The sequence below is a fragment of the Lagopus leucura genome, unplaced genomic scaffold, assembly GCF_019238085.1.
Source record: "Lagopus leucura isolate 7727_CA_CO unplaced genomic scaffold, USGS_WTPT01 Super-Scaffold_100002, whole genome shotgun sequence".
In the NCBI taxonomy this organism is placed as follows: domain Eukaryota; kingdom Metazoa; phylum Chordata; class Aves; order Galliformes; family Phasianidae; genus Lagopus; species Lagopus leucura.
In genome coordinates this window covers 1,797,814-1,820,702 of record NW_024962263.1, presented here as the reverse complement: position 1 = coordinate 1,820,702, position 22,889 = coordinate 1,797,814, and the positions used below count along the sequence as shown (strand labels likewise).

The following is a 22,889-nucleotide window of genomic DNA, read 5'->3' as shown; positions in this document are numbered from 1 at the left end:
ATTCTTTAGTATCCTGAGTAACTTGCAGGCATACGTGACATTAAGAGTGAGGAAGAGACCACAAGGGTTGCCTTTCTCTCTACTGCCTGCCCAAGAGGCCTCTGCAGATTATTTTATTTTTTATTGGTATAAGAAGGAATCTACTGCTTTTTGGAGCTAACAAGCTCCTGCACAAACTGACGTGTACCCACAAATCATGAACCTGCTGAGTTTTCTGCTGGGATGCTGACATCCTTCAGTCTGACTTTTGGCCCCAGATGGTACATTGGATTTGAGTACTAGATCTGAATTTGCATCACACCATCATAGAGTGTTGGGCTCGGCTGGAGGTGGTGTGGGGATTCCTCATCAAGTCATTTTTTACACGGCTGTTTCTCTCAGGGTAGAAGTAGTGCTACGCACTGGTCCCACCCTAGGGCAGCAATGAAAAGTGTAGTGTGTATGGAGATCAGAGGGCTTTATAAAAATGCTTCATGCAGAAATGTTTAGAAACAAGTATGCCAATTTATTTTTGGAAGATTTTATTGGTAACGACAAAGTGACAATAAAATATTCATGCTAGCTGAATTCTAAGTAGGCTTGTATTACAGCAAATTTAGATTATTTCTTTTAATTTGAAATGGTTCTTATCTGAGAGCACTTTTTTTTGAGAAAAGGGTGATGGTTTTGTTTTTGTTGTTCTGGAAGTGAGTGGAGTGAGAAAAATGATTGGGTTTTTGCTTTTTGTAGACGATGAAAATAGTCTCTGTCAGAGTAATTCCCACAAAACAATCCTTAGGTCATGCCACGTGGCTTGAAGAGACCTGCCAACTTTTTGCAGATGAAATCCCATAAAATGCATATTTAGAATTTCATCTGGTTAGTTTTCGTACACTCCAGACTTTTATCAGGACTTTAAAATAAGAATACAAGAAACCTGACATGAGCAGCTGACTGCTTATTGCATACGTGCTGAGTAGTTATGCTTCACCGAACCAGCCTACTTATGCAAATTTCATCCTCAGTGGGTACATCTGTGTATATTTAAAGACTTCTCATTTCTTAAGTTGAAAAGAGTTGTTATTCTATTGCACGGCACTTTTCAACAACTAAAATCTGTTGCAAAGGCCAAAAGGTATTGCGATGCTACCCAGATTACCATCATAAGTATTTCAAATACATAGAAGCTTCTCACCTGGAAAAGACCTAAACATCATCAAGTCCAGCCATCAACCTGTCATGCACAAAGGGCAGGACACCATCTAGAGAGGCCCAGACAGGCTTGAGCAGCGGGCTCAGGAGAATCTCATGGGGTTCAACAAATGCAAGTGCAAGGTCTGGCACCTGGATTGAGGCACTGATCCCCACTACCAGTAAACTGGGGACAAAAGAGATGAGCACAGCCCTGTTGGAAAGGACTTGTGAGTCCTGGTGGATGGCAAGCTGGACATGAGCCAGCCGTATGCCCTCACAGCCCAGAAAGCCAACTGTACCCTGGTTTGCATCAAAAGATGCGTGAGCAGCAGGTTGAGGGAGGTGATCCTGCCCCTCTGCTCTGTGCTGGTGAGGCCTCACCTGGAGTTCTGTGTCCACATGTGGAGTCATCAATACAGGAAAGACATAGACCTGTTGGAATGCATCCACACTAGGGCCCAAAAGCGAGCCAAGGGATGGAACATCTCCCCTGTGAGGACAGGCTAAGAGAACTGGGTCTGTTCTGCCTTGGAGAAAAGAAGGCTCTGGGGGAACTAAAAGCAGCCTTTTGATATAAAGGGGGCTATAAGAAAGAAGGAGACAAACTCTGTAGCAGGGTCTGTTGTAGTAGGAGAAGGGGAAATGGTTTCAAAATAGAAGAAGGGAGATTTTGACTGGATATAGTAAATAAGGGTGGTGAAGCACTGGCACAGGTTGCCCACAGAGGTGGTGAATGTCTGGTCTCAGGAGACATTTGAGGTCAGGCTGGACCAGGCTCTGAGCAACCTGATCTAGCAGTGGATGCCCCTGTTCATTGCAGAGGAATTGGACTAGATGGCTTTTAAAGGTCTCTTCTAACTCAAACAAGTGTATGATTCTATGATACTATGAAAGTTAAGCACCATCTTTCCTCTCCAGAATTTACACAAGACTTCTTTAATCATTTTATTCTAAACCATAGGAATAGTATTGTCTATTAGAGTTGGTTTAAGGTATTACCAATACGTGGTTGAAACATTTGATATTTCATTTGATGTGAAGTGATGAGAATAGCTACCTAGTGATAGGCAACAGAGACCCAGCCTAGGCTTTATTCTGCAGACACCTTTAGTTATGGTAATTGTTGAAAACATGAGGAGTCATATTTAGCCTGCTGTACTGATTTGAATTCCTGTGAAATCTTTTCATTTCAGTGCAGAGAAACCTGAAGGAACAAATACAAAGCCAGAGCAGGGGAAATGGAAGCTAGTATTGGATAGCAAATTTAACTTTCTTGTTCCTGTTTGGTTGCCCACTGACACTGACATTCCCTTTCCATATATTCATATGTGCACATAAATAGTTGAAAAATATCTTACATTCTTTACAAACTCTCATAACAGTGGTAAGACTGAATGTAATCATCAGAATCAGTAAATATTTATTTATTGTTTAGCTGTATTATGACTGGTTTTGCCCTGTGTTGGTAGTAATTGTTTCTATTGTGCCTCTTAAAGATGATGCAGTCGACTTGACTGCATATTCAGGAATCAGTCACAATGACTAAAACAGTCTCTTGAGTTGCTGTGCTTTTAGCAATGATTTTTAGGCTATTCTGCTTTATTTGATTTCGGTTGCTATATCATTTTAAAGTTTCAAGGCATTATAAAAGAAACAAAGTTCTGCTCATTAAGAAAATGATATTTGAGTAAACCGCCACTGTGTGATCTGGGTACAAAAAATGAAGAGAAATAAGCAGTATTTTTGTCCAGGTAACACTCTGACTCTTATTTAAATAAATTCCACAAATATAGGTGATGTAGTTTTTTGACGAGCAAATGTCAAAGTGGATCATCAGGTATAAAATGATTATGAACACATACAAAAAGATTTTAAACACATAGATGTTACCCTGTAAGCTTCTCATTCGGTGCTTTAGTTCAAGTGCTAACATTTAATTGCCTGCCATAATTCTGCAGGTTTTTCTGCATTGGGGATTTTGTCAAAACGGCGTGATACACATTATATATATTTTACAGCCCAATTGAACTGTGCCAAAGCAAAATACCATGTATGGATGCATATAGCCCAGATATTGTGCAAACCCCGTGGCCACACTCCTGGAGTGGCTTTGTGCAAGTGCAGGCAGTTGCAACCAGCAGGATGAACGCATGTGAAGAGCTTAGGGACTCACTGTGTGGCTGCCACCCAGGCTGCAGAGTGATAGTTTTGCTTTCCTGTAGCTCCTGTTTCTCCTCATTCCCTAGGAGAAAACAGCCAGTGGATCCAGGGACATGTGACGTCACTCATCCTACCCCCAGTGGATGGTCCTGGAGTGTCTCCTTGGAGTACAGCTCTGTGACACGCAGGCAGCACAAACTGCCCTCTCCAGCAGACTGTTATGGTTTCGCTGCCATAAGGCTTCTCCTGTGCTGCGGAGATATGGCAGGACTGCACTCAAACGTTTTGTAGAGCAGGAGCTTACTTGGTGAAAACAAGTTCCTGCGTCAGAGAAAAGAAATATTCCATAAATGAAAATCTTGCTCCATAAATGAAAAGTTCCATAACTGAAAAGTTTCAAAACCAGAACAAAACATAGTAGAGGCTTCAAAAGTAAGAGACTAGGTCTGGGGAAGGGGCCAGCTTAAGTCTTTGGTTGGGGACAGACTGTAAACCTGAGTGCTTGCAATCCACTTTTCATTGAAATTTTGAATTACGGGTCCAGTTCTGCTGAATTTGAACTATCCCCAGTCCTGTATGTGCCTGTATTGTACATAAGTGGCTGCAGTATCATTTTTTTAGTAGTGTTTCACTATTATGCATCACAGAGCAATTGCGTTTCAGTTTTGTCCTGGCGCCTGCAAGCCTTATGTTCCCCAGGCCACTCCCCAGGCATGCCTGGCACAGAAATAAAAGTTGTTTCCTTACCATTCTGGCACAGGTGAATCCCCACAGCTCATATGGTAAGTACTAATGTGTCTTGCACTGCCTCATCCCATTAGAACACGAGGAGCAAGGCTCAGAACCAGGCACTGCAGTCAGAAACCTGTGCAAAGCACGAAGTACGAATGCTTGGACATTCTACCTTAGAATCCCTCCAGTGCTGCAGCTCTGTGTTCTGTTGACTCTACTATGCACAGCAGAACATTTCAGAATGCCATTACTGAACTTGTAGAAAAATGCTGTTTTTTCCCTCATGTTTATGACTGTGTCATTTTTATTATGTGAATTGATCATGCTAATGGCATATATATGCCTCTCAAACAGGAGGAATATTCTTCTGAAATCACTAGGCTTAAGTGGTAGCATTTGACGTATAACCAGAAGATGAAGAAGCACACAATCTGATATGTATGCTGTGGTTCCAAATCCTGGGCTTTCATCTGCTAAGAAAGCTGAAGGAGTTCTCCAGCACAGATGCAAGACTGCAGAAGATTTTAAATAATTCACTGAATGATAAGAGTTGAATCTCTGTTGGTTTGCTGTTTTTTTTTAAGATATCTTTTAAGTAGGTACATCAAAACAGAGGAAACTTGTTCAAAAACTTATTTTTTGCAGATAGATGTTAATGCTCTCTATGATTCTGTTATCCGACAAATACTACGCAGATACTACAAAGAGGAGCGAACATAGAACAGTGTTCTTTGTATTTTATTCAGACAGATAGTGATGGTATTTGACAAAGCAAAGACAGGCTAGTTTGTCCAGGAAAAAATTAATACATGGGCAAAAAAGCGAGTTGATGTGTTTTGTTCACTGGAATGAAAAATTAGCTTTTGCAAAGTGTAGAAGATAAAGTATTTCCAGTTTCTGTTTCTGTCAGGCTTCTTAATTTTCAAATCATTATTAAAAAAAATCAATCCACTACTTCTAGTATTTATTACAGTGGTGTTGCTTTGCTTGCAGTTTTTACTTTGATATGTGTTTTGCCATCTGTAGGGCCACATTTTCAAGAGCATAGCCTTTACTTTTACAACTAGCTTTTCTGAAACTTCTTTACTTCTGTGCCGGCAGCTCCATAAGCTGGGGTGGAATCTTATGTATGAAAGTCTGGCTGCTTAGACTAGGGGCTTGGTAGGAGCAGAGCTTCTCTGGATGCATGTGTGCTGAGCTGTGCCAAGAGTCTGCTTGTGGTGACTGGATGTGCTTTGTTATTGTTTGCCACCCAGCAGTGGGAAAGCAAAGAAAGTTCTTAGTGTGCTTCTGAAAATGGTGAGCAGTGCCCACTGCACATTTTTGTCAGCATCTTACTAACTTCCTGCCTCAGCTCTAAAATTATCTCTTGAGTGTGTTACAGATGAGATATTCAGCAGTTTTCTAGTGATTACATTTAGCAGATGTGCCTCTGTTTAACCTCACTTCTTCCGCCCACAGCTCACTTTCTAAGTGACAACACCACGTTGGTCACATTAGCAGAAAACAATAAAACGAGGATGCAAAGCATTGCTGCTCTAATGTGACAATGAGCACACATTTTTAGTGATCGTTTGCCGACACCTCCCAGCTCTGAGTATTTGCTCAATTATCATATCAAAGCTGGCAAAATTATTTAATTAGGCGCATCTTCAAAAATGCCATACGAAGGGGGTGGCTGGGGAAGGAAGGGGAAGCAGGGCTGTATTGTGAGAGGATCACAAGCTGCAGGATGTGGGACAGCCACTGCAAGGAGGAGTGCTTCTGTGCTGCAGTGAGGCAGGAGAAAGCATGAGGAGAGGAATGAGAAGGAATGGAGCAATGCTGCTGACCGAGGCGTGGGGCCCATGGGGCCAGGTGAACTCCAGAGCGCGGTGGGGAGGAGTGGATGCCCACCACTGAGAACCCTGAGCAGCACAGGCACTGACCCTTCCTAGCATCTTGTAGCCAGACTGGCTGGAGCATGAAAATGAGGAAGTGAAAATGAGGAGCATGAAAGGAGGCGTGAAAGTGAGGAGGTGTGCATCACACGCAGACCTGGTTTGGATCTGCGCCGGACGAGCGGTGCAGCAGAGCCAGGCCTGAAGCCCTGGACCTGCTGCGAGTCCTTTTGTTGAGCCCAGGGAACAGCTGGATCACTGCAAAGCCTGCGCAGAGCAGGAAGGGAAGGGGGGGTTGGCCACGAGGGATTTATTTTTATTTTTTTTAAGGTGAAAATATGAATCATGGTTGCTCATTTTTACAGTATGTGCTGTTAAGTTTATTTCATTTTGGCTGCTAGATGACTGATTGCTACTTTTGACATTTAACAGAGAAACAAAAAGCAGGCAAGATTTTGTCAGAGTCCTGTTTCCATTTAAGAGGATAGCTACATTCATCATCACCAGGCCCATCAGCCTTGCTACTCCATTCCAGCAGCAAAGCAAGGTCCATGGTGGCAGCAGAGGAGAGACATTTGCGTTCCCCTCATTCACTCCAGCATTACTCTGTCAAATACTTCTCCAGTTGCTCATTTTGAAGCTGCCCATGCTTTGTCTGGGTGATTGCCTGTCCTGACCGTCACAGGCAGAGCCCAGCCAGGTGCATCTGACCTGCAGATGCAGTCATCTTGATCCCTGACTAAAGATGAACTTTGCCTCTCTGTGGAAGACCAAGAAGGAGCTTTACCTGCTGTGATGCCCCTGATAAGGGCAGGGGTGCCATTGAGTATGTCTGACATCAGACTTTGTCACAACCGAAACAATCACTCAGAATAGTTAAGTTCCAGCACATGAGGTCGTCCTCAGGCAGGACCCCCCCTTTTCAAATATTCCCCATCATTCTGATTCATGGTTCTGATCGCCAAATCCCTCTGCAGGAGTGTTTTAGGGGATCCCTCCCTCACTCCCCAGTGATTTTACGTGTACACGTTAGCGAGCATCGGGCTTTAGGATCTTCCAATTAGCTTAAAAGCCAAAAGGTAAAACTGGTGTAAGGGAGAATTAGGTTTAGAATTACATGGGCAGGATTACCAGAGATGGCTATTTCTGTTCTCCTCAAGTGGCTGATCATCATAATTAATCTAGCCCAGTGATTGATCCTAAAGAGGGTATGGTTCACACTATCGCTGTAGGTGAAATACATGGGAGCGATGTGTTTTCCCAGCTGCGGGAGGGACTGCATCACTCCCTGAAAACAAGGAGCGTGTCAGAGCCAAGATGGCTGAGGTCAGCCAGGCCCAAACTACTCTGCAGGAGAGCAAGAATGCTGAGCATGGGGCAAGAGCCAGTCCTCTGACCAGGCTGCACAGCATGGTCTGGGGGAGGAAAGCTGAGCAGGGCAGAAGTCCTTCAAGCCCCTTGCTGCTGGGCCCCCAAGTTTTGCGAGAGCTGAGGAGAGGCCTGGAAGCACAAAAACATTTATAGTATACAAAGTGAGTTTTGTGAGCCAGTTAACCAGAATTTGGGCAGTGAGGATGCCCTCCTGCCAGCATGTCCCCACAGTGCCTCCCACACAGCTGCTGGGGGACAGGAGTTGTTGAAATGCCTGGTTGCGTCCCACTGCTGCCTTTGCAGAACTCTGCCCACAGCCCCTGCCCTCCCTGCTTCATCTCCTTGTCAGGGGAGCAGAATCAATGCCAGCACTGGTGGTGTAACGCCATGCCATGTTGTCAAGCTGAAAAGATTTCGCTCCAGTGAATTTTAACATGCCTGGCAGAAATGACATATAAGTCTTCTGCCAGTGCAGTCAAGGTGTGTACTGTAAAAGCTCCAGCTTAAGGTGTTCCACGGGGCCAGGTATCGTGCTGGAGGAACAGCAGTAGGTCAGCCCATGTGGGACAGCATGGGAGAGCTGAGTCTCCTGTCAGCAGGAATACGGCAGGTAGAAGCTCTGGTGTTAGTCTTCCCTCATCATCCACACCCCTGCATCAAAGAGGAATATTTGCCATAAAGAGGTACAACCTTAAGAGATCTTGAGAAATCTCATCTTGTATCTAAAAGAGAAATCTAAATCAGTCGGGCATCTGGATTTAAACCCTGGTTTTCAAGCAGCATCCCAACAGGTCAAGCCATAATATCTCAACTGCAGCAGATTCATACAGGGAAGGAGTCCAAAGAGATTCGAGAACAGCAGTACTTTGCCTTTAAAAAACAAATAGCAAGTAAAGTTGTAACTTCTTTCACAGGTCTTGCATTTTCTTTAGAGGAAGAAAAGATAATTTTACTCGATTCATTCTTTTCATCATTTTGGGATTTAATAAAAAAATAGAAAAGGAATAAGAATATCTCCCTTTTCTCTTGAAAGAAATCTAATGCATTTCTTGTCTTTTGTGCTAACATAAGAATCAACTGCCCTCTACCTACCTTCCTCCCCTCCCACTTTGGTTTACAGTGTATACACCAAGTGTGTAAAATCTTCTGGTTCATAAATATGCATCGAACAGCCTAATAGTTTAACAGCTGTTGAAAAGCATTTGGTAATTGAGTTACCAGGAAAGCACTTTCTGATCAGATAATGGCACTGTCCAAGTTCATAGGCAGACTTCCATGCACAAGGCTCCCATCTACCTGGATGCTATTACTGTATGAAACTATACACATGCATTTGTTCACATAAAAATATGCACATGTAAAACCAAAGAGGACAGGCAGATCTGTAGGAGGCAGTTTTCCCAGTAAGCAGCAGAAAAGCTTGTCAGACTGCAGAGCCATGCTCCCTCCCTACAGCTGGCCAGTGAGTCTGAGAGCAGCACTGTGTGGCAGGGAACACAACAGGAGAAGCATCCCAGAGCAACATCACCCCACACCTCACCCTTCTGTGCTCCCACTCACCAGCCTCTCTACTGCTGAGCCAGCTTGCCTTGCAGCAGAGGGGCTGGTGCTTGCATGCAGCAGGGCTGGCTGGACGCACAACACTGGTGCTAAGCAGCTAAACTCTGGCATTTGGTGAGGGGCAAGGTAGCAACAGGTGGTAGAGTGGGCACAGGCAGGTTGAGCCAGGGTGAGAGCTCAGTGCTTCCCCGTGTGCCACTTGCTCACTGAGAAAGTGCATCTTTCTGTCAGATAATGTAGAGGAAGATTTAATGAACTACCTGTGCTAAGAAAAGATTTCCTTCTGTTATTTCTCACAACATTTCCTTCAGATAATTTTATAAACTTCCCGGTGCTAGGTATAATGATGTATGTTTGTGCTTTTTTGATGGTAAAGTTTTTAAAATCTTTAATTTGGCCTCACTGAAAACCCCATTTTGTCTAGGCAAAGTAAGACTGGACATCCAACTCATGTATTTCAAGCAGGAAGAGCAGTAGTGTGGCTTGGCCAATGCTCTTCTGGAGAGGCAGAACATGCTCCCGGAGTAGCACAGAGCTAAAATGCCCAGGAGATCTCACCCATGAGACCTTCTATAGCTCCATCCCTGCAACCACACACACAGGGAACGAGGCCACAGCTGTGTGATAACTCAGTGAAGGTCTGTGGGATGTTTGTTAACGTATGATCAGGGGAGGGTGAGTGAATTCAGATACTTACATAGAAAAAACCTGAAAATGCACACATCCTGCCTACAGGTCTCTTTGTTTCTGACACACTGTGCACTGGCTTTATTAACTAAAAAACAAAGGTCTCGTACTAGCTTGACCTTCATAAAATATTTTGATTGAATTGATGCCTAGGGAAATACATCCAGTTCACAGACAGTATCTGCAAAGACCCTCACAGGGGCTGCCCCAGAAGATCCCTGAGTCTGAACGTCCAGTCCTCCATCACTGAGATTGCCAGGGCTGCAGACAAGTTGGCAGGCTCTGCTGGGCTACTGCTGCTCTGATGCTACAGAACAAGGAGATTATAGTTTCTGAGGTACCCAGCCCATTGCCTCTCCCCAGCAGCAGACCAGAATCAGAACACGGAGTGAGGTCTTTTCTCCACTTAAGCCAATGTTGCCAAAACTGCCAAGATTTTGTCTTGCACAAATCCAGAGCATTTAAGATGCACGTGGAGATGTGCATGCCTTCAGTCAGCCAGTAGCAGAGGAACAGTAGCATTTGTGTTAACTGAAGCAGCTTCTTCTGAGGGAACGTCTGCTTGTTAGTCAAGAGGATGTACTGCCTCCATCAAAACTGACGTACAAAGGAAGTTTGTGGGGGCAGAAATGGCAGTTCAGATCTCAGCTCAATAGTAGAGATTTGGACCGTCTAATTCCTTGATGCTCTTTCGAAGCCTTGTCCCAAATTCTTAGCAATCATGAGATATTTATTCCAGAATTTGAAGAAATGCACGATGAAAAAAGTAGTGTTCTGATTTTCGTGTGCTAACTGAAATCCTTACCTTCAGAGATAATCACAGTCTGCAGCGTGAAAAGTGACTACTCTGTTTGATAGGTTCAGTCAAACCGAGGGCAAAACAAATGTGCTATAGTGCCATAAATGCCTGCATTGATAATACTACATGGAAACGGGGATTTGTTAGTTTAATGTTAATCAGGACAAACATCTGTTTAATTTATATGGCTATGTTTTCTCAGTTCGCATATTTTAATAGCAGCCCCCCAAAAGAATTTAAAAACCCATCTGGACTGCCAAAGCATGAAAGCAAATGGGCTTGTTAGAATTGTCAAAAATATATGTAATTTATATTCAAGCACTTTCTGACTCCATTTACTGAATGTCCATGATTTATTATTTTTCTTCGAGGCTTGATATATTAGCATTTTACCTGCTAGAAAAGCCTTTCATTTAAACACGGGCTTGAAGAACTGGCTGAAATATTTTTCTCACATTCAGACCCAAACAGAGGGCCATTGTCTTCAGCCCGGTGCCCCGGTATGATGTCATAACCCTGGTCTCTCTGAGTAAGAATTGGAGGTAGCTTTGATTTATAGCTGGGTCTGCTGCCAACACGCGGTTCTTAGAACTTCATATTAAATTAGATGACATAATGACACAAGTCCGGAGCCTAAGAAGGCATTATTGAACCATTTAAAACCAATTAGCACAGATTAAGTCGCTTATGAGACTAATTTAGAACTTTGAGCTCTGTCTTATTTTAATATTCAAAATTGAGGAAAATTTAAAATCATCTGTCATCTGACCTTATGCATTATGAAGTAAGAAGCATTTCAAAATTAACCGTACCAGCCAAGTTTACAGACATTTTTCCTGTTTATAGCAAGGGCCTGATTCTTCAATTGGGTCTCTGAAATGAATGGCATTCTTTTGAGTATGAGTTTATGTAGAAACTGTGCACTGTCCTTCTGTTTGCATTTTCACCAATTCTGACATCATCGCTGAAATTTATTATTGGCAAATCTCGGGCAAATTCAGTCACAATTCTTCATTCTAGCCAGCTGAGAGCCTGCGAAACTGGGTGTTATCTCTGCACCACAGCATAGCTTTAAGACAGAAAGCTTATGGTCGTTTGTTATGGCTCTACTGAATCGTAGAAATAGTTGAGTTTCTTCTAAAAGTGCTTGCAGATTCTGAGCAGCTGTGGGGCTCTCACTTAAGTGCCAGCCCAGGCCTGCCGTGTGACTACAGCGGCTCTTTGAGCTGGCAGCTTCTTACCAAGTCATTTAAGATGATGACTAATTTGAAGTCTTTGAGCTATATGTTAGTCACGCTACTAATGTTGTCTGTTACATATTAATTCTGAGAAAATTAATGGTGCTCTGTGTATCACATCACATCATGTGTGAAGTGCATCACTTCTGCAGGTGAGTGACAGTGCAAATGTGAGTGACATGTGCTTCGTGGCACTTAGTGTACTGTGCTTCCAAAGGGATGTGTTTGAGAATGAAAACACTTCTAGCTCAGATCTGTAAAGGTGTGCAGTCAGTCAAACATGAGTCAGTAGGAAAGTGGTAACGCTAAGCCAATGATGGCTGTAATTGTTCCTGCCTGCTTGGAAGGAACCCACCCAATTCCACCTAGGGGAAGATGCTGTGATAGCTCAGGTGGACTTGTGAGGGCTGTATCCACAGCTGCTCCAACTATTCCCCCAGCTAAGGTTCTCAGCCTCCACAAAGGGAGTGAGGTGGGGAACAGTGGCATTTCTGTTGCCTGTAAGTTAAGTAATAGTTATTCATGTGAAATACAGTAGCTAAAGTCTGCTCAAAAGGGAAAGTGTTAGGATCTTACATTTCTGCTAACGTACACAGCCTTGAATGCTTGATTCCAGATCATCTGTGTCATTAGTAATGGTTTCTACAGGGAAAAAATGTCCTGCAGAGCCTTCTTTTGCTAACTGGTACCTCATAAAGACGTTTGCATTCTTCTGAAGCGTACTGAGTTGCTGCTGTGCCAGCATGGTATGATCCCTACATTCACTCTTCAGTGCTGTCTACACAAACTTCAAAGCAATGAAAAGCCAGATACAAACCCGTTTGCCATTTTAGAATTAATACTTTTGTTGTTGTTTTTCAGAGCAGTATTTAGTCTAGCAAAAGAAACCAATCCTGAAAAACACAAAAAAGGGTAATGGAGACAGTTTGACTGAGTTGGCTCAGACTGCTCTAAGCCTAGCTGCAGGCAGTATCTGTTCGTTTACACACTTACTTCAAGGTGCATGAAATAACTGAGTTCAAGATTATCAGTTCAGAGCAATACAAGAGGACAAGGTAAACAGATGTCAAATGAAATGTTCCCCCTACCAAAGTACTGTCAGAGACCAAGCTATTGTGACTTACTGTGGCCAGTGCCTGTAATTAATGCCAGTCTCTGTTTTGCCTCTGAACTTACACAACTTACTTTTGGTTACTGTCACCACCTTCAGGAGTTTGGGGACTAATAGGTCTGGAATAGCCCCTGTTGCACATAATTGCCTTGTGCAGAGTAGGACTTAGCGGTTGTGGACCATTGCTTGTGGCAGCTGTATTCAGAGTAGTGAGATAAGAAAACGATGTACAGAATTTTGATGTTCACAATCATTCATTTGACTCCATGGCACTGGTTTTTCATATAGAAAAATATCAAAAGTGCAGTGACAAAAAGTGTCTGGTGAGCCAAGTGCCAGAGATGTGCTGTGAAGGGCTACAACGAAAACCAGCCTGAGATCAGGAACCATAAAGCCTCCTCCCTCCAGCCCTGTGTGCCACCAGGGCTATAATCCTTCCCTGGGTTATAACAAGTCAGACAGCACCAGGGTTTATTGCAGTTGAATTGCCAGTGGTTGAGCTCGGAATTATTTAGCACAGGTGTTTCTATAACAGTGATATATTGGGAAAATTCAGTGTTCAACAACCATCATATTTCCAGCTGTGCTGTGGTTAGTGCTAGTACAGTGAACCTAATATAAAACATATGAGAATATTTGCTAGCTCAGGAACTTGTTAAAGGTATTTTCTTACAATATCTGTGCTGCTATATTTATCTAGGTGCGTTTCTTTGGTCTTGCGTTTTCATAAAGGGTGTGATACTGGTTTCATAAAGCTGTCTCCAAACCTGGATTCTACTTCTCTGTAACCAAGTGTATTAGTAGTGGTGCTAGCCAGTGTACAGCATGCAAGCAGATGAAAACAAGATTATGAGGAATCCAATGACAGTCCATTATCCTTAGTACGTTCATCCTGAGTAGCACCTTTGCATTTGAGACATATAGAGACATGTTTTTACTAGGGGTGATGGAAATCTTGAAACAACTGTTGCAAGCGTTTGTATATAAAAGAACATAAAAGGACAAAACTTAACAAGAGCCTGGGGGGCTGTAAAACAAGGGTAGTGAACTGCATCCACCAGCAGCAAAATTTGTGAGTGTTAGAAAAGATATTTTAGGTACACATGCTCACACATACATTTTGATGGGTTGAAAAGACCAATACACGAATACAGAAACAAATGATTGGAGAATATAAGGGCGGCTCTGAAAGCAATGCCTCCTATTTTATTAGGTTGGCTTATGACGTCAGAGGTGGATGGTGGTATGGCAGCAGAGGGTGAACCTTGCTGACAGTATTCCATTGCATTTTGTTGTCGTGTGACAGATGGCAGCAGAGGGTCAGTCTGACAGAATGGCATTTGACCTGGAAGTGCACATGAAGCAAAGGTGTGTCACTGAATTCCTCCATGAGGAAAAAATTTGCACCCTTTGACGTTCATCAACACTTGCTGTATGTTTATAGAGACCAAACAATAGATGCAAAAACAATGAGGTGGGGGGTGATGCATTTCGGCAGTGGTGACAGCAACAGTGGGTCACCTCTGCTGGTGCAGATTTTTATGAGCACAGCACGCAGGATCGTGTTATGACTAGTGAAAATGCACAGCTAACAGTGATGACTATGTTTAAAAAGCATTTTGTAGCAGAGAATTTGCTCTATCAAATATTGTTATTGTGCTTTTTGTACCTGTTGTAGATCCATGGAAATAAATAGGAGGCATTGCTTTCAGAGTGACCTACGGACAAGGATGTTAGTAAAAAACATGCATATGAAGACACAGAAACACTCATGACAAGCATGTGCTCTGAGCTGAGGTGTAGAAACATGTTTCATTAGTAACTTTGTGCCACAACAGGTTTGTTATCCTAGTATTCTAACAGACATTCTGTGGTGTCACCATACATTTCCAACATCCACTTAAGCTATGGCTGTTCCGTGAATCTCTTGAGAAAGAAGATTAAATGCCACGAGGCATCCAAAGTCAGTTGTTGTATGCCTTGTAGTTTCATCTGACTAGAAGAAATGCGTCTACATACTGACTTGGCCCTATTGTTTATAATTTTCCTGACAGAGAAAGTAGGCATCTTTTACCTATGAACTGCATCTGTTATGGGAGAAGCAGGAAATGCACCTCTCTGGTTTGAGACAGATAGCTGATGTGAAAAAGGCACGTTGATTTAAGGAAGATCTTTCCTCTGACTTGAGAAAGCAGCTCTGTATTTTTCATGACTGGATTGATACTCACTGAGTCATTCTGTCCATGAGCTGGTGCCATTTCAAGACGTGGTTTAACAGCTCAATTAGGACCTCTTTTGAGACTGCAGATAGAGCAAGCAGAGATGTAGAACAGGAATCAGTATTTCTTGGTATCCAGAGACTGAGTTAACACCTTTTAGAAGCCGGCATTAGGGACCTGGATCCAACTTAGAATCACAAAAAGTTGGATGTGACTTCTTGAGTATTTTACACTCATTTGTTGTTTAGCAAGATTGCGTACAATAGTGTAAAAACTAAACAAGTCAAATTCTACTCCTTCAAAAATATCTTTATAATTGAAAATTTACTGTACGTAGGACTTTGTCTTTTAACTTTGCAGCTTTGCTTTTGCTAAACTCTGAAGCTCCATTTCTACCTTATTATGCACCAGTTTACCAAATGGGCAGACATTTGTCAAATGGGCCATCGGTAGCTGTAGAAATGCAGTAGTATGTCCAAGTTAAAATTCTTGCTTTGATTACTACAAATACATGGAGCCCTTGGGTCCAAAGCTTCCACTGAAGCACAGCTATTTGCAAATAGATTTTTATAGCACATTAGTGCTGGAGGAGAGTCCAAAGAAAATAGTCCTTTTCAATATTAGAACCAGCTGTGACTTTCTTGTGCTGATGACTCATTCATTTTTTTTTTATAGGGTGGGAGAACTAGGCAAAAGACACACAGAGTCTTATTCAAGACGTTGTTTGTTTTGCAAAGGGTATCCTAGCCACAAGCCAACTTGATCATACCAATATGCAGCTCATGTTTATTTAAAACTTTTTTCTTTTAACAGTTCCAATTATAAAAACAGAACCCACAGATGACTATGAGCCTGCTCAAACCTGTGGACCAATGAACCAAGGCTTAAGCCCTCTCTCTAAACCATACTACAACCAGCAGATCATGATGCCCCCTGATCCTGGTTCGTGCCTCATGGCTGGCTTCGCCTCCTGTCAGCAGAGGAACACGGTGATGTCACCCTCTCCCAGCGCAAGCCCCAAGCTGCACGACCTTTCATCCTCTCCTTACAAGTGCATCCCCAACCCAGGCCACAGTCACCTCGGACTTCAGCAGCCCGCTGGAGGTGTCCCCACCATACAGGAAGTGCCAAGGTCTATAGTTGTGCACCCAAGCTCCCCCGAGCAATCATCTCACATCATGCTGCAGCCGCAGGTGAGTCAACATCTGAGCAGTAGCTGTCCCCTTGGTTATCAACAAACACTCTATCCCAACAGTCCCTCTTCTCCAGTTCCATCTGTTACCCAAGAGCCAACCTATTTGCAGTCCTGCAGTCCAACTCACTCATCCATAATGGGTCAACAGCAGCAGCAACTGCCGAAGGTTCACAGAAATGAGTCTCCAACAACCCAACCACTGTCATTGCCAGAGTTGCATGAGGAAAGTAATCATAATTTGGCCCCTATTCCTGTAACGATCAAGCGAGAACCTGAGGAATTGGACCAGATGTACCTGGATGATGGTAAGTCTTCCAGAGCGTAGAGGTTTGCATTCAACCATGTTGCTCTATCAGTGAGTTCCCTTAACTTCCTCCTCCTTTTGAATTCGGGTGGAAAAAAAAAAGTATAATTAACAGCCTGGTGGAATTATGCTGAGTTTGCTCGGTTTGTTTCTATATGGAAAAAGGTTCTCAGTTTCACTTGCAATAATGAAACCATATTATCTAAGCCTTTAATGCTATCAGTTACCATACAGCTGGCTGCATGACCAACAGCTACACTGCAATAATCTTAACTATATGGTCTTGGCTTATGCCTATGTCAGTGACTCATGAAACTGCAGCGAAAACATATTTAACATTGTTCTGTCCATAATGAAGTAAAATTTCTGATACACAAATCTTCTCACTGGAACTAAATGATAAACTGCTCTCCTTCAGTTGTGAAAATTTAAATAAAAAATAGTGACACATCTTTCAGCGTAACTTTTCAGTCTGGTGGCATCTGATATTACTTCTTTTTCTTCCATTCTTATTCTTGTTGAGGACTTGCTGCTGCTTTTTTCTTTTTCTTTTCTTGTAAGATTTTCTATGCATATATATTCTACATGCACCACTGAAATATTAAAATGCTGCGATGAACTTGTCAGACTCCAGCTTCCGAAGATTTATTAGCTGAGCATAATAAAAGGGGTAATCTGGAATTTGATTATGTGACCTCACTGAACTGTGATTTAGCACATGCTGCTAAGTATCCCAGAAGTATTCTGAACCCTCACCTTAATGCAGTACGTGAGTTCCCTTCCAATAGCCATATAACTTTATATAACATGCCATGCCATGCTATTTGAAAAAGAAATGCCTTTGAAATGGCTGCATTGGAACCAATTAGTGCCAAGGAACCTCTGAATGCAACTGTCTTTCAGGGAGAATTTACAGACAGTTCATTGCAAAAGCAAACAAACAAAAAATTTATTTTAAACAGCATGATACTCACTGAATTACGATTATAAATGAATGTTTTGGAGCTTTAGGAGCAGTCTTTTGATTTTCGACTCTGGGAAAATCATTTTTTGCAACAGAAGTTGTTATTGATTACATGATAGACAGCTGTGAGGAATTTCCCTAATTAGGAGTTCAGTTCGCTGAAGTTTTGCCCAACACGTATTTGACGCAGTGTTATCTTCATGTACTGTACATTTTTCACCACATGTCTGCACAGTGAGGAGTAAAATTTTCAACAAACCAAACAAGAAGTGGACACAAACCAGAACAGAAAATCGTGCCCAGATTTTGGTTTTGAGAGAAACTGGAAGTTATTTCTGTAAAGCTAGTCTACAGCTGTCTTTCTAGAAGAGCACAAAGAATGGATAGTCTTTCTGCCTTACCTCTCCAAAATCCAGCAAGCACTTCAGTCACAGCATTACCAAGTCCGCCTTTGTCTCATCTCTGCGGAGGAACTGGACTGCAGCTCAGACGTGGAGAGCAGAGCTTATCAACCCTATCTACTTCAGGTCTCTCCTGAAGGATCAAGGAGCTTTGATCTGGAATGGAAGTTTAAATTTTTTAGCAACATTCGTTCTTTCTGACAAAGCATAAGTGGCTTAATCTTTACCCATTTCTGTTCTGTTCTCTCTTCCGGGCACACATGCATACCAGTCATCTGACAGACAGAAGTAATTGTAGAAACCACCATGCACATCTGCACTGATACTTAAAGCTGACTTTGAGGATCTATTCAGCTCACCAAATTCAGATACACTTCCCTTTGGCATCCATCAGGTTATCAAAATCATTCCATGGCTGACCACAAGAACTATAAGCCAAGAAAATAATGTGTAGATGTAACAGGGCAACGATGTATAATAGAAGATAGAATAATGTATGTTATTTCAAAAAATCAAGCAACAGCAGTTCGCTCTATGGGTAAGCAGAAATGGTAACTAGAGGACCTACCTTTTCTGTGACTAAACTGATGTTTAGGTCTGTCACAGATTAATGCAGCCTTGTCCACATGAGCTTACTGTTACTCGTCTGTGCCCTATCTCACTGCCTAAAGAAAAGGCCATCCGCTCTGTGTCTTGCCTTTGATGATGTCAGGAAAAGAGTACTACTGTCTTCTTGTTCATCTCTATATTGGGTCTGAGACAGGAACTGTGCAGCAGAGGAGCTGGAGGCTGGAACCACATCCTGTGGGATACGTGCTGGTCAGGACACTGACATACCTCAGACACAGCACAGAAGTACAAAACTGTATGTCAGGCTCAAAGCCGGTTTACATCTATGCATTCATGGAGGCAACCTAAGAACAACCTGTGCAGATAATGTTTTCACATTACAATTGATGTGATTAACTTATAGGCTCTCCATGGTAAGGGTTGCATCAGTCCATCTAGGCCACATGCTCCTGCTGCTTCCTTTGAGTAATATCAATTAATTATGTAGCAGCAGAACAGGCTAATAGAAAATTATCTCTACAAGAATAGCAAAATCTACACAGTTTTCCATTGGATCAGCTCACCGAACTGCATTTGGTGGGTGCAGCCCATCAGATGTGTAGGAAGCCTTTTGCAGTAGGACCACACTGGGTGGCAGACTGGGTGGTAGTCTAGAGTGTGCAAGACTTGCAGCCACATCTGATGTCATTTTATCTTCCCCAGTAAATATCTATCTAATCGGCTCATCCTGTCTCAGCAAAAAAATCCCCATATCATGCTCACCCCCTACTTATGAAAGGCTGATGTCTTGCCTTCCTGACACAGTCTCAGTTTGGCCACTGTGGGGACTGCCTAGAAACTTATGTGACTGCAGTTGGTGTCCCAGTAGCTGATGTTCAGTGAGATATGCACCCCATGTGTGCAGTGCCTTTGTGCCTGGGGCTGTCTCATTCAGACCTCTGGTACTAATTGTGGAATAAGGCACTGTTCAGAGGGAGAATGGATTTTACATGTGCCTGATTTTTTTTTAAAGCATCATCATTGTTTGTTGTTCAATTGTATCCATCTTTAAATTACATGGCCTAATTTAAATTACTTTTAGTTTTTCTAAATATTTGTACCTGATGTCAATATGAGAGCTAGAGCGATGTCAGATGTACTTCACTGCTTTCCTTTCCTTCCATATTACTCTGTCAACTCTTTCCCTCATCCTTAAGGTAGATTAAAAGTAATGCAGTGTTGAGGTGACACTAAAAATTAAATTTGCAAAGCTTAATTCCATAAATAAATAAACATTCGTAGTGTCTTGTAACTACTTCATACCTCCAGTTTTACTTGAAGGTACTTATGAAAAGTGTGAGATACAGACATCTGACACACTTATGGGACTACTGGGCAAATGAAATATCTAACTCTCTATGCCAGGTGATATTTGGTAAAGTTTTGGTTGCTTGTTTTCCTAGAAAAAAAAATCTGGAGAGGTTTAATTTATGTAACTAATATATATGTAGCAATTTTGGAACAGGTATAAACAGAAATTTTTTGGTTTCAGTTTATGGGATCAAAGCAATACTCATTCTTTGTGGTCTGGAGTAACTCCAAATATAGACCATCTATACTGGAGTGTAAAGATGGAAAAAAGCAGTCAGTGAGTATATGTATAATATATATCCTGTACATAACACTTCTCTGCTTCTGTAATGGTGGGCAGCTGAACTGATATAAAGGGAGCACCCAAAGAGATTTCCATTTTGGCAAGTAAGCTTTGGTCTTGGCAATCTTGTTTTAAATCAGAATCCACAGTAGCCACCTGGGTTACTCATTAAATGTGCTGTCCATTTCAATATGTGCATATATGATTCAAAATGTATAACAGATTTCAAACTCACCCCATAAAGTGATACCTGATATATTATGGCTACGCTCTTGATATTGAAAACTATCTGGCTTGTATACCAGCACTCATTTCAAATAATTATGAGTTCAACCTCCAAACAAAGATTATGGCTGACTTCTGCTGCTGCATTCACAGCAAGATTTGATGTGCTGTTTAAAAGCATGGTCTGATGAAGGAGCTGAAATGTGACATTTATGCCTCGTGCTGTTCCTCTTCTGGTTCTTTGCAATAGAAGAGATGTTGTCTCCTGTCCTCCCTGCCAGGAGTTCTTGCAGCAGCCTGCAGCATACTGCAGCACCCTGGCAGACCACTCCAGTGCTAACACTGTCTCCACGTGCCTATGTTGTCCTTGCTCTAGGCAGCACAGATTACATGATTTTCCCCTTACAAATCCAACCCGGGAGCAGTGCTGAGTGTGTAGGGTGGTAGAGCCCATGGAAAATCCTTAGGCAGACAGGCAGTCTGATTTGTCTACCTGCAGGACATCTTCAGTACAGATACATGCAGATAATTGCTTTTAAGACTCAACATTTTGGGGGGGAAGGAATCAATGAGTCTAAAGTGCTGTACAGCCTTTGGAGGGATAAAGCAGAATTGACATTGCCAAAAGAGACAGTCAGTTTGGGGAAAGTGTGAGCTGATGAGAGCTCTCCCTAGTCCCTGGAACCATCATTATCTCAAGGGGATGTGAAAATTTACCTTAATTTATATCTCACTTTTGAGTAGCTCCTCTCACTAGCCCTCTAAAAGGGACCTGGGTCAAAAGCTGTGACAGTCTGTTTCTGAAATAATACTACTTCTTTTCTGTTGTCTGGGGAAACTCAAATAATTTTCCCAAATTTTGATTACTTTTCTTAGTGGTAGAAGAAATTCCAAGCCAAAAGTGGTGGAGTTGTGTTCACACAGCTTTCAGGATGTTCAGGCAGCTTGGGGACCAGCCAGGCTCACAACAGGGGATGCTAAAGGTGACTTGAAATCATCTACCTTATCCCCATTTCCCTTTCCTGGATCTAGTGTAGTCTGGGTGTAACACAGAATCTCCAAATCTTTTTATTTCACCAGGATGGAGAGTTCAATTAGGTATGTTAATGCCAAGAAACATTTTTCAGGTTGTAACTGGCACTCCCAAAAGCTATGGCATTTTTACCTGCAGCAGAATGATACTCAATTGTGAAATTATTTCCTGCCATTAGAAACATCAAAGAAATTCATTTTCATTACAGATGAAAATGAAGCTATTTCTAAAAGCTAGTGGGAAACACATTGGTACCAACAGGAAAAAGGTGTATTATTTATGTTCTCAGCAGATATCAAGGTGCATGCTTTGATCTGAACTTGCTATATGAATGCATAAAACTTTACAAAGGCAATTTTTAATGAAAAGTGAAACAGCAACCTGGAGGATTCTTTAATAAAGGTACATTTGAGTTAAGAAGCTGAAGAAGGCCTCGGCTTCTTCAACTTCTACCCAATTTTGAGATGAAGTCCCAGCCATTTGAAGGCAGCAGCAAGCTACCACTGACTGTACTGGGACCAGAATTTCACCCTCAGTTTAAAAACTCTTTTCCAGAATGCCCCAGGTCCCATGTAAATGCCAGAGCTGGAATAACAATATCTGAAAGACAGATCGCTTGTCTGAAGTTTTGTTTATTAAGTCAGCCTCCTCCACTCCACACAGACACATTCGTAACAGTCGCTATCCTGATCTTCACTTGATCTGAACTATAAATCTTCATGTAGATAGATGGATATACATAAACCATAAACGAAGATATCTGATGTTTATATACACGGCTAACAGAAAGTATCAAAACCATATCATCCTCTTTTTTAAAACAAGGAGGCTTTTGTTCTTGTGATTGTCTTTGCACAGCTGTGAGTTTTATAGTGCTGTGCCAATGAATGCACTCATTGCAACTTTTATTTTACTCTGAAAAGGTAAATTGGGAGCATTAAGCCCCCAATAAGTATGTAAAAGTGGCAAAACCACAGGTAAAGTGTTACTGAAAGCTGCAGCCCTGCCAGTCATTTCATTTTAAACATGACTCTTTTAAAAATAACTTTTGCAGTAAAAGCTGTAACTCCTGGACGTAATATGAGCTATTGCTAATGTCATTCCCATGAATTGCTTACAGAGTGTTGAACTGTTAGATGTCTGACAAGTCCATATATCTCCTATACTGTATATATGAAATTTTTTTGCCTCTAGACCATATGTTCTTCTTTTTCTTTTCCTTATTATTCCTCTGTATTCTTCAAATGCGCGTGGTTTGGTGATATAGTTTATTTGAACAGGAACTATAGCAGACAGAATTATTCTTTTGCTGAAATGTATCCTTTTTCATACATCTCAGCGTCATGATTAAAGTGATTGGCTCTTAAGGCATTAAGTTTAGTCTGCTGCTGCCACAATTATGCTTTTGAAAACTCCTGAGCGCACTCTGTGATTTTCAGTAGTCCAGATGTCATTAGAGCAACATGCAGGTAGTCTGCAAAGTCCAGTAACACTGTCTACACTTCAGTCTGGCTTGTGTGAGCTTTTCTCTCCCTCCTTCTTGGCCTGGAGTAGCAGTTCTGGGAAAAAAACAAATAGCTGTCCTCATGGAAAGTTTTACTTAATCTGGCCCGGTGCCTGCCCCAAGACCCTCC

The 22,889-nt window shown here is 42.1% G+C and overlaps 1 protein-coding gene across 7 annotated transcripts in view; it reads left to right on the top strand.

Moving 5' to 3' along the window:
- Positions 1 to 22,889, top strand: part of NFATC1 (nuclear factor of activated T cells 1) — a 114,182-nt gene that overhangs the window by 67,176 nt on the left and 24,117 nt on the right. For 2 of the 7 annotated variants that reach the window (XM_042869039.1, XM_042869040.1), the window contains exon 9: positions 15,744 to 16,430. In XM_042869039.1, the coding sequence (XP_042724973.1) occupies positions 15,744 to 16,430 (687 nt within the window). Of the gene's footprint in view, positions 1 to 3,419; positions 4,997 to 15,743; positions 16,431 to 22,889 lie in introns of those variants that run through there. The other 5 variants (XM_042869042.1, XM_042869041.1, XM_042869043.1 and 2 more) reach the window with 5 other exon arrangements.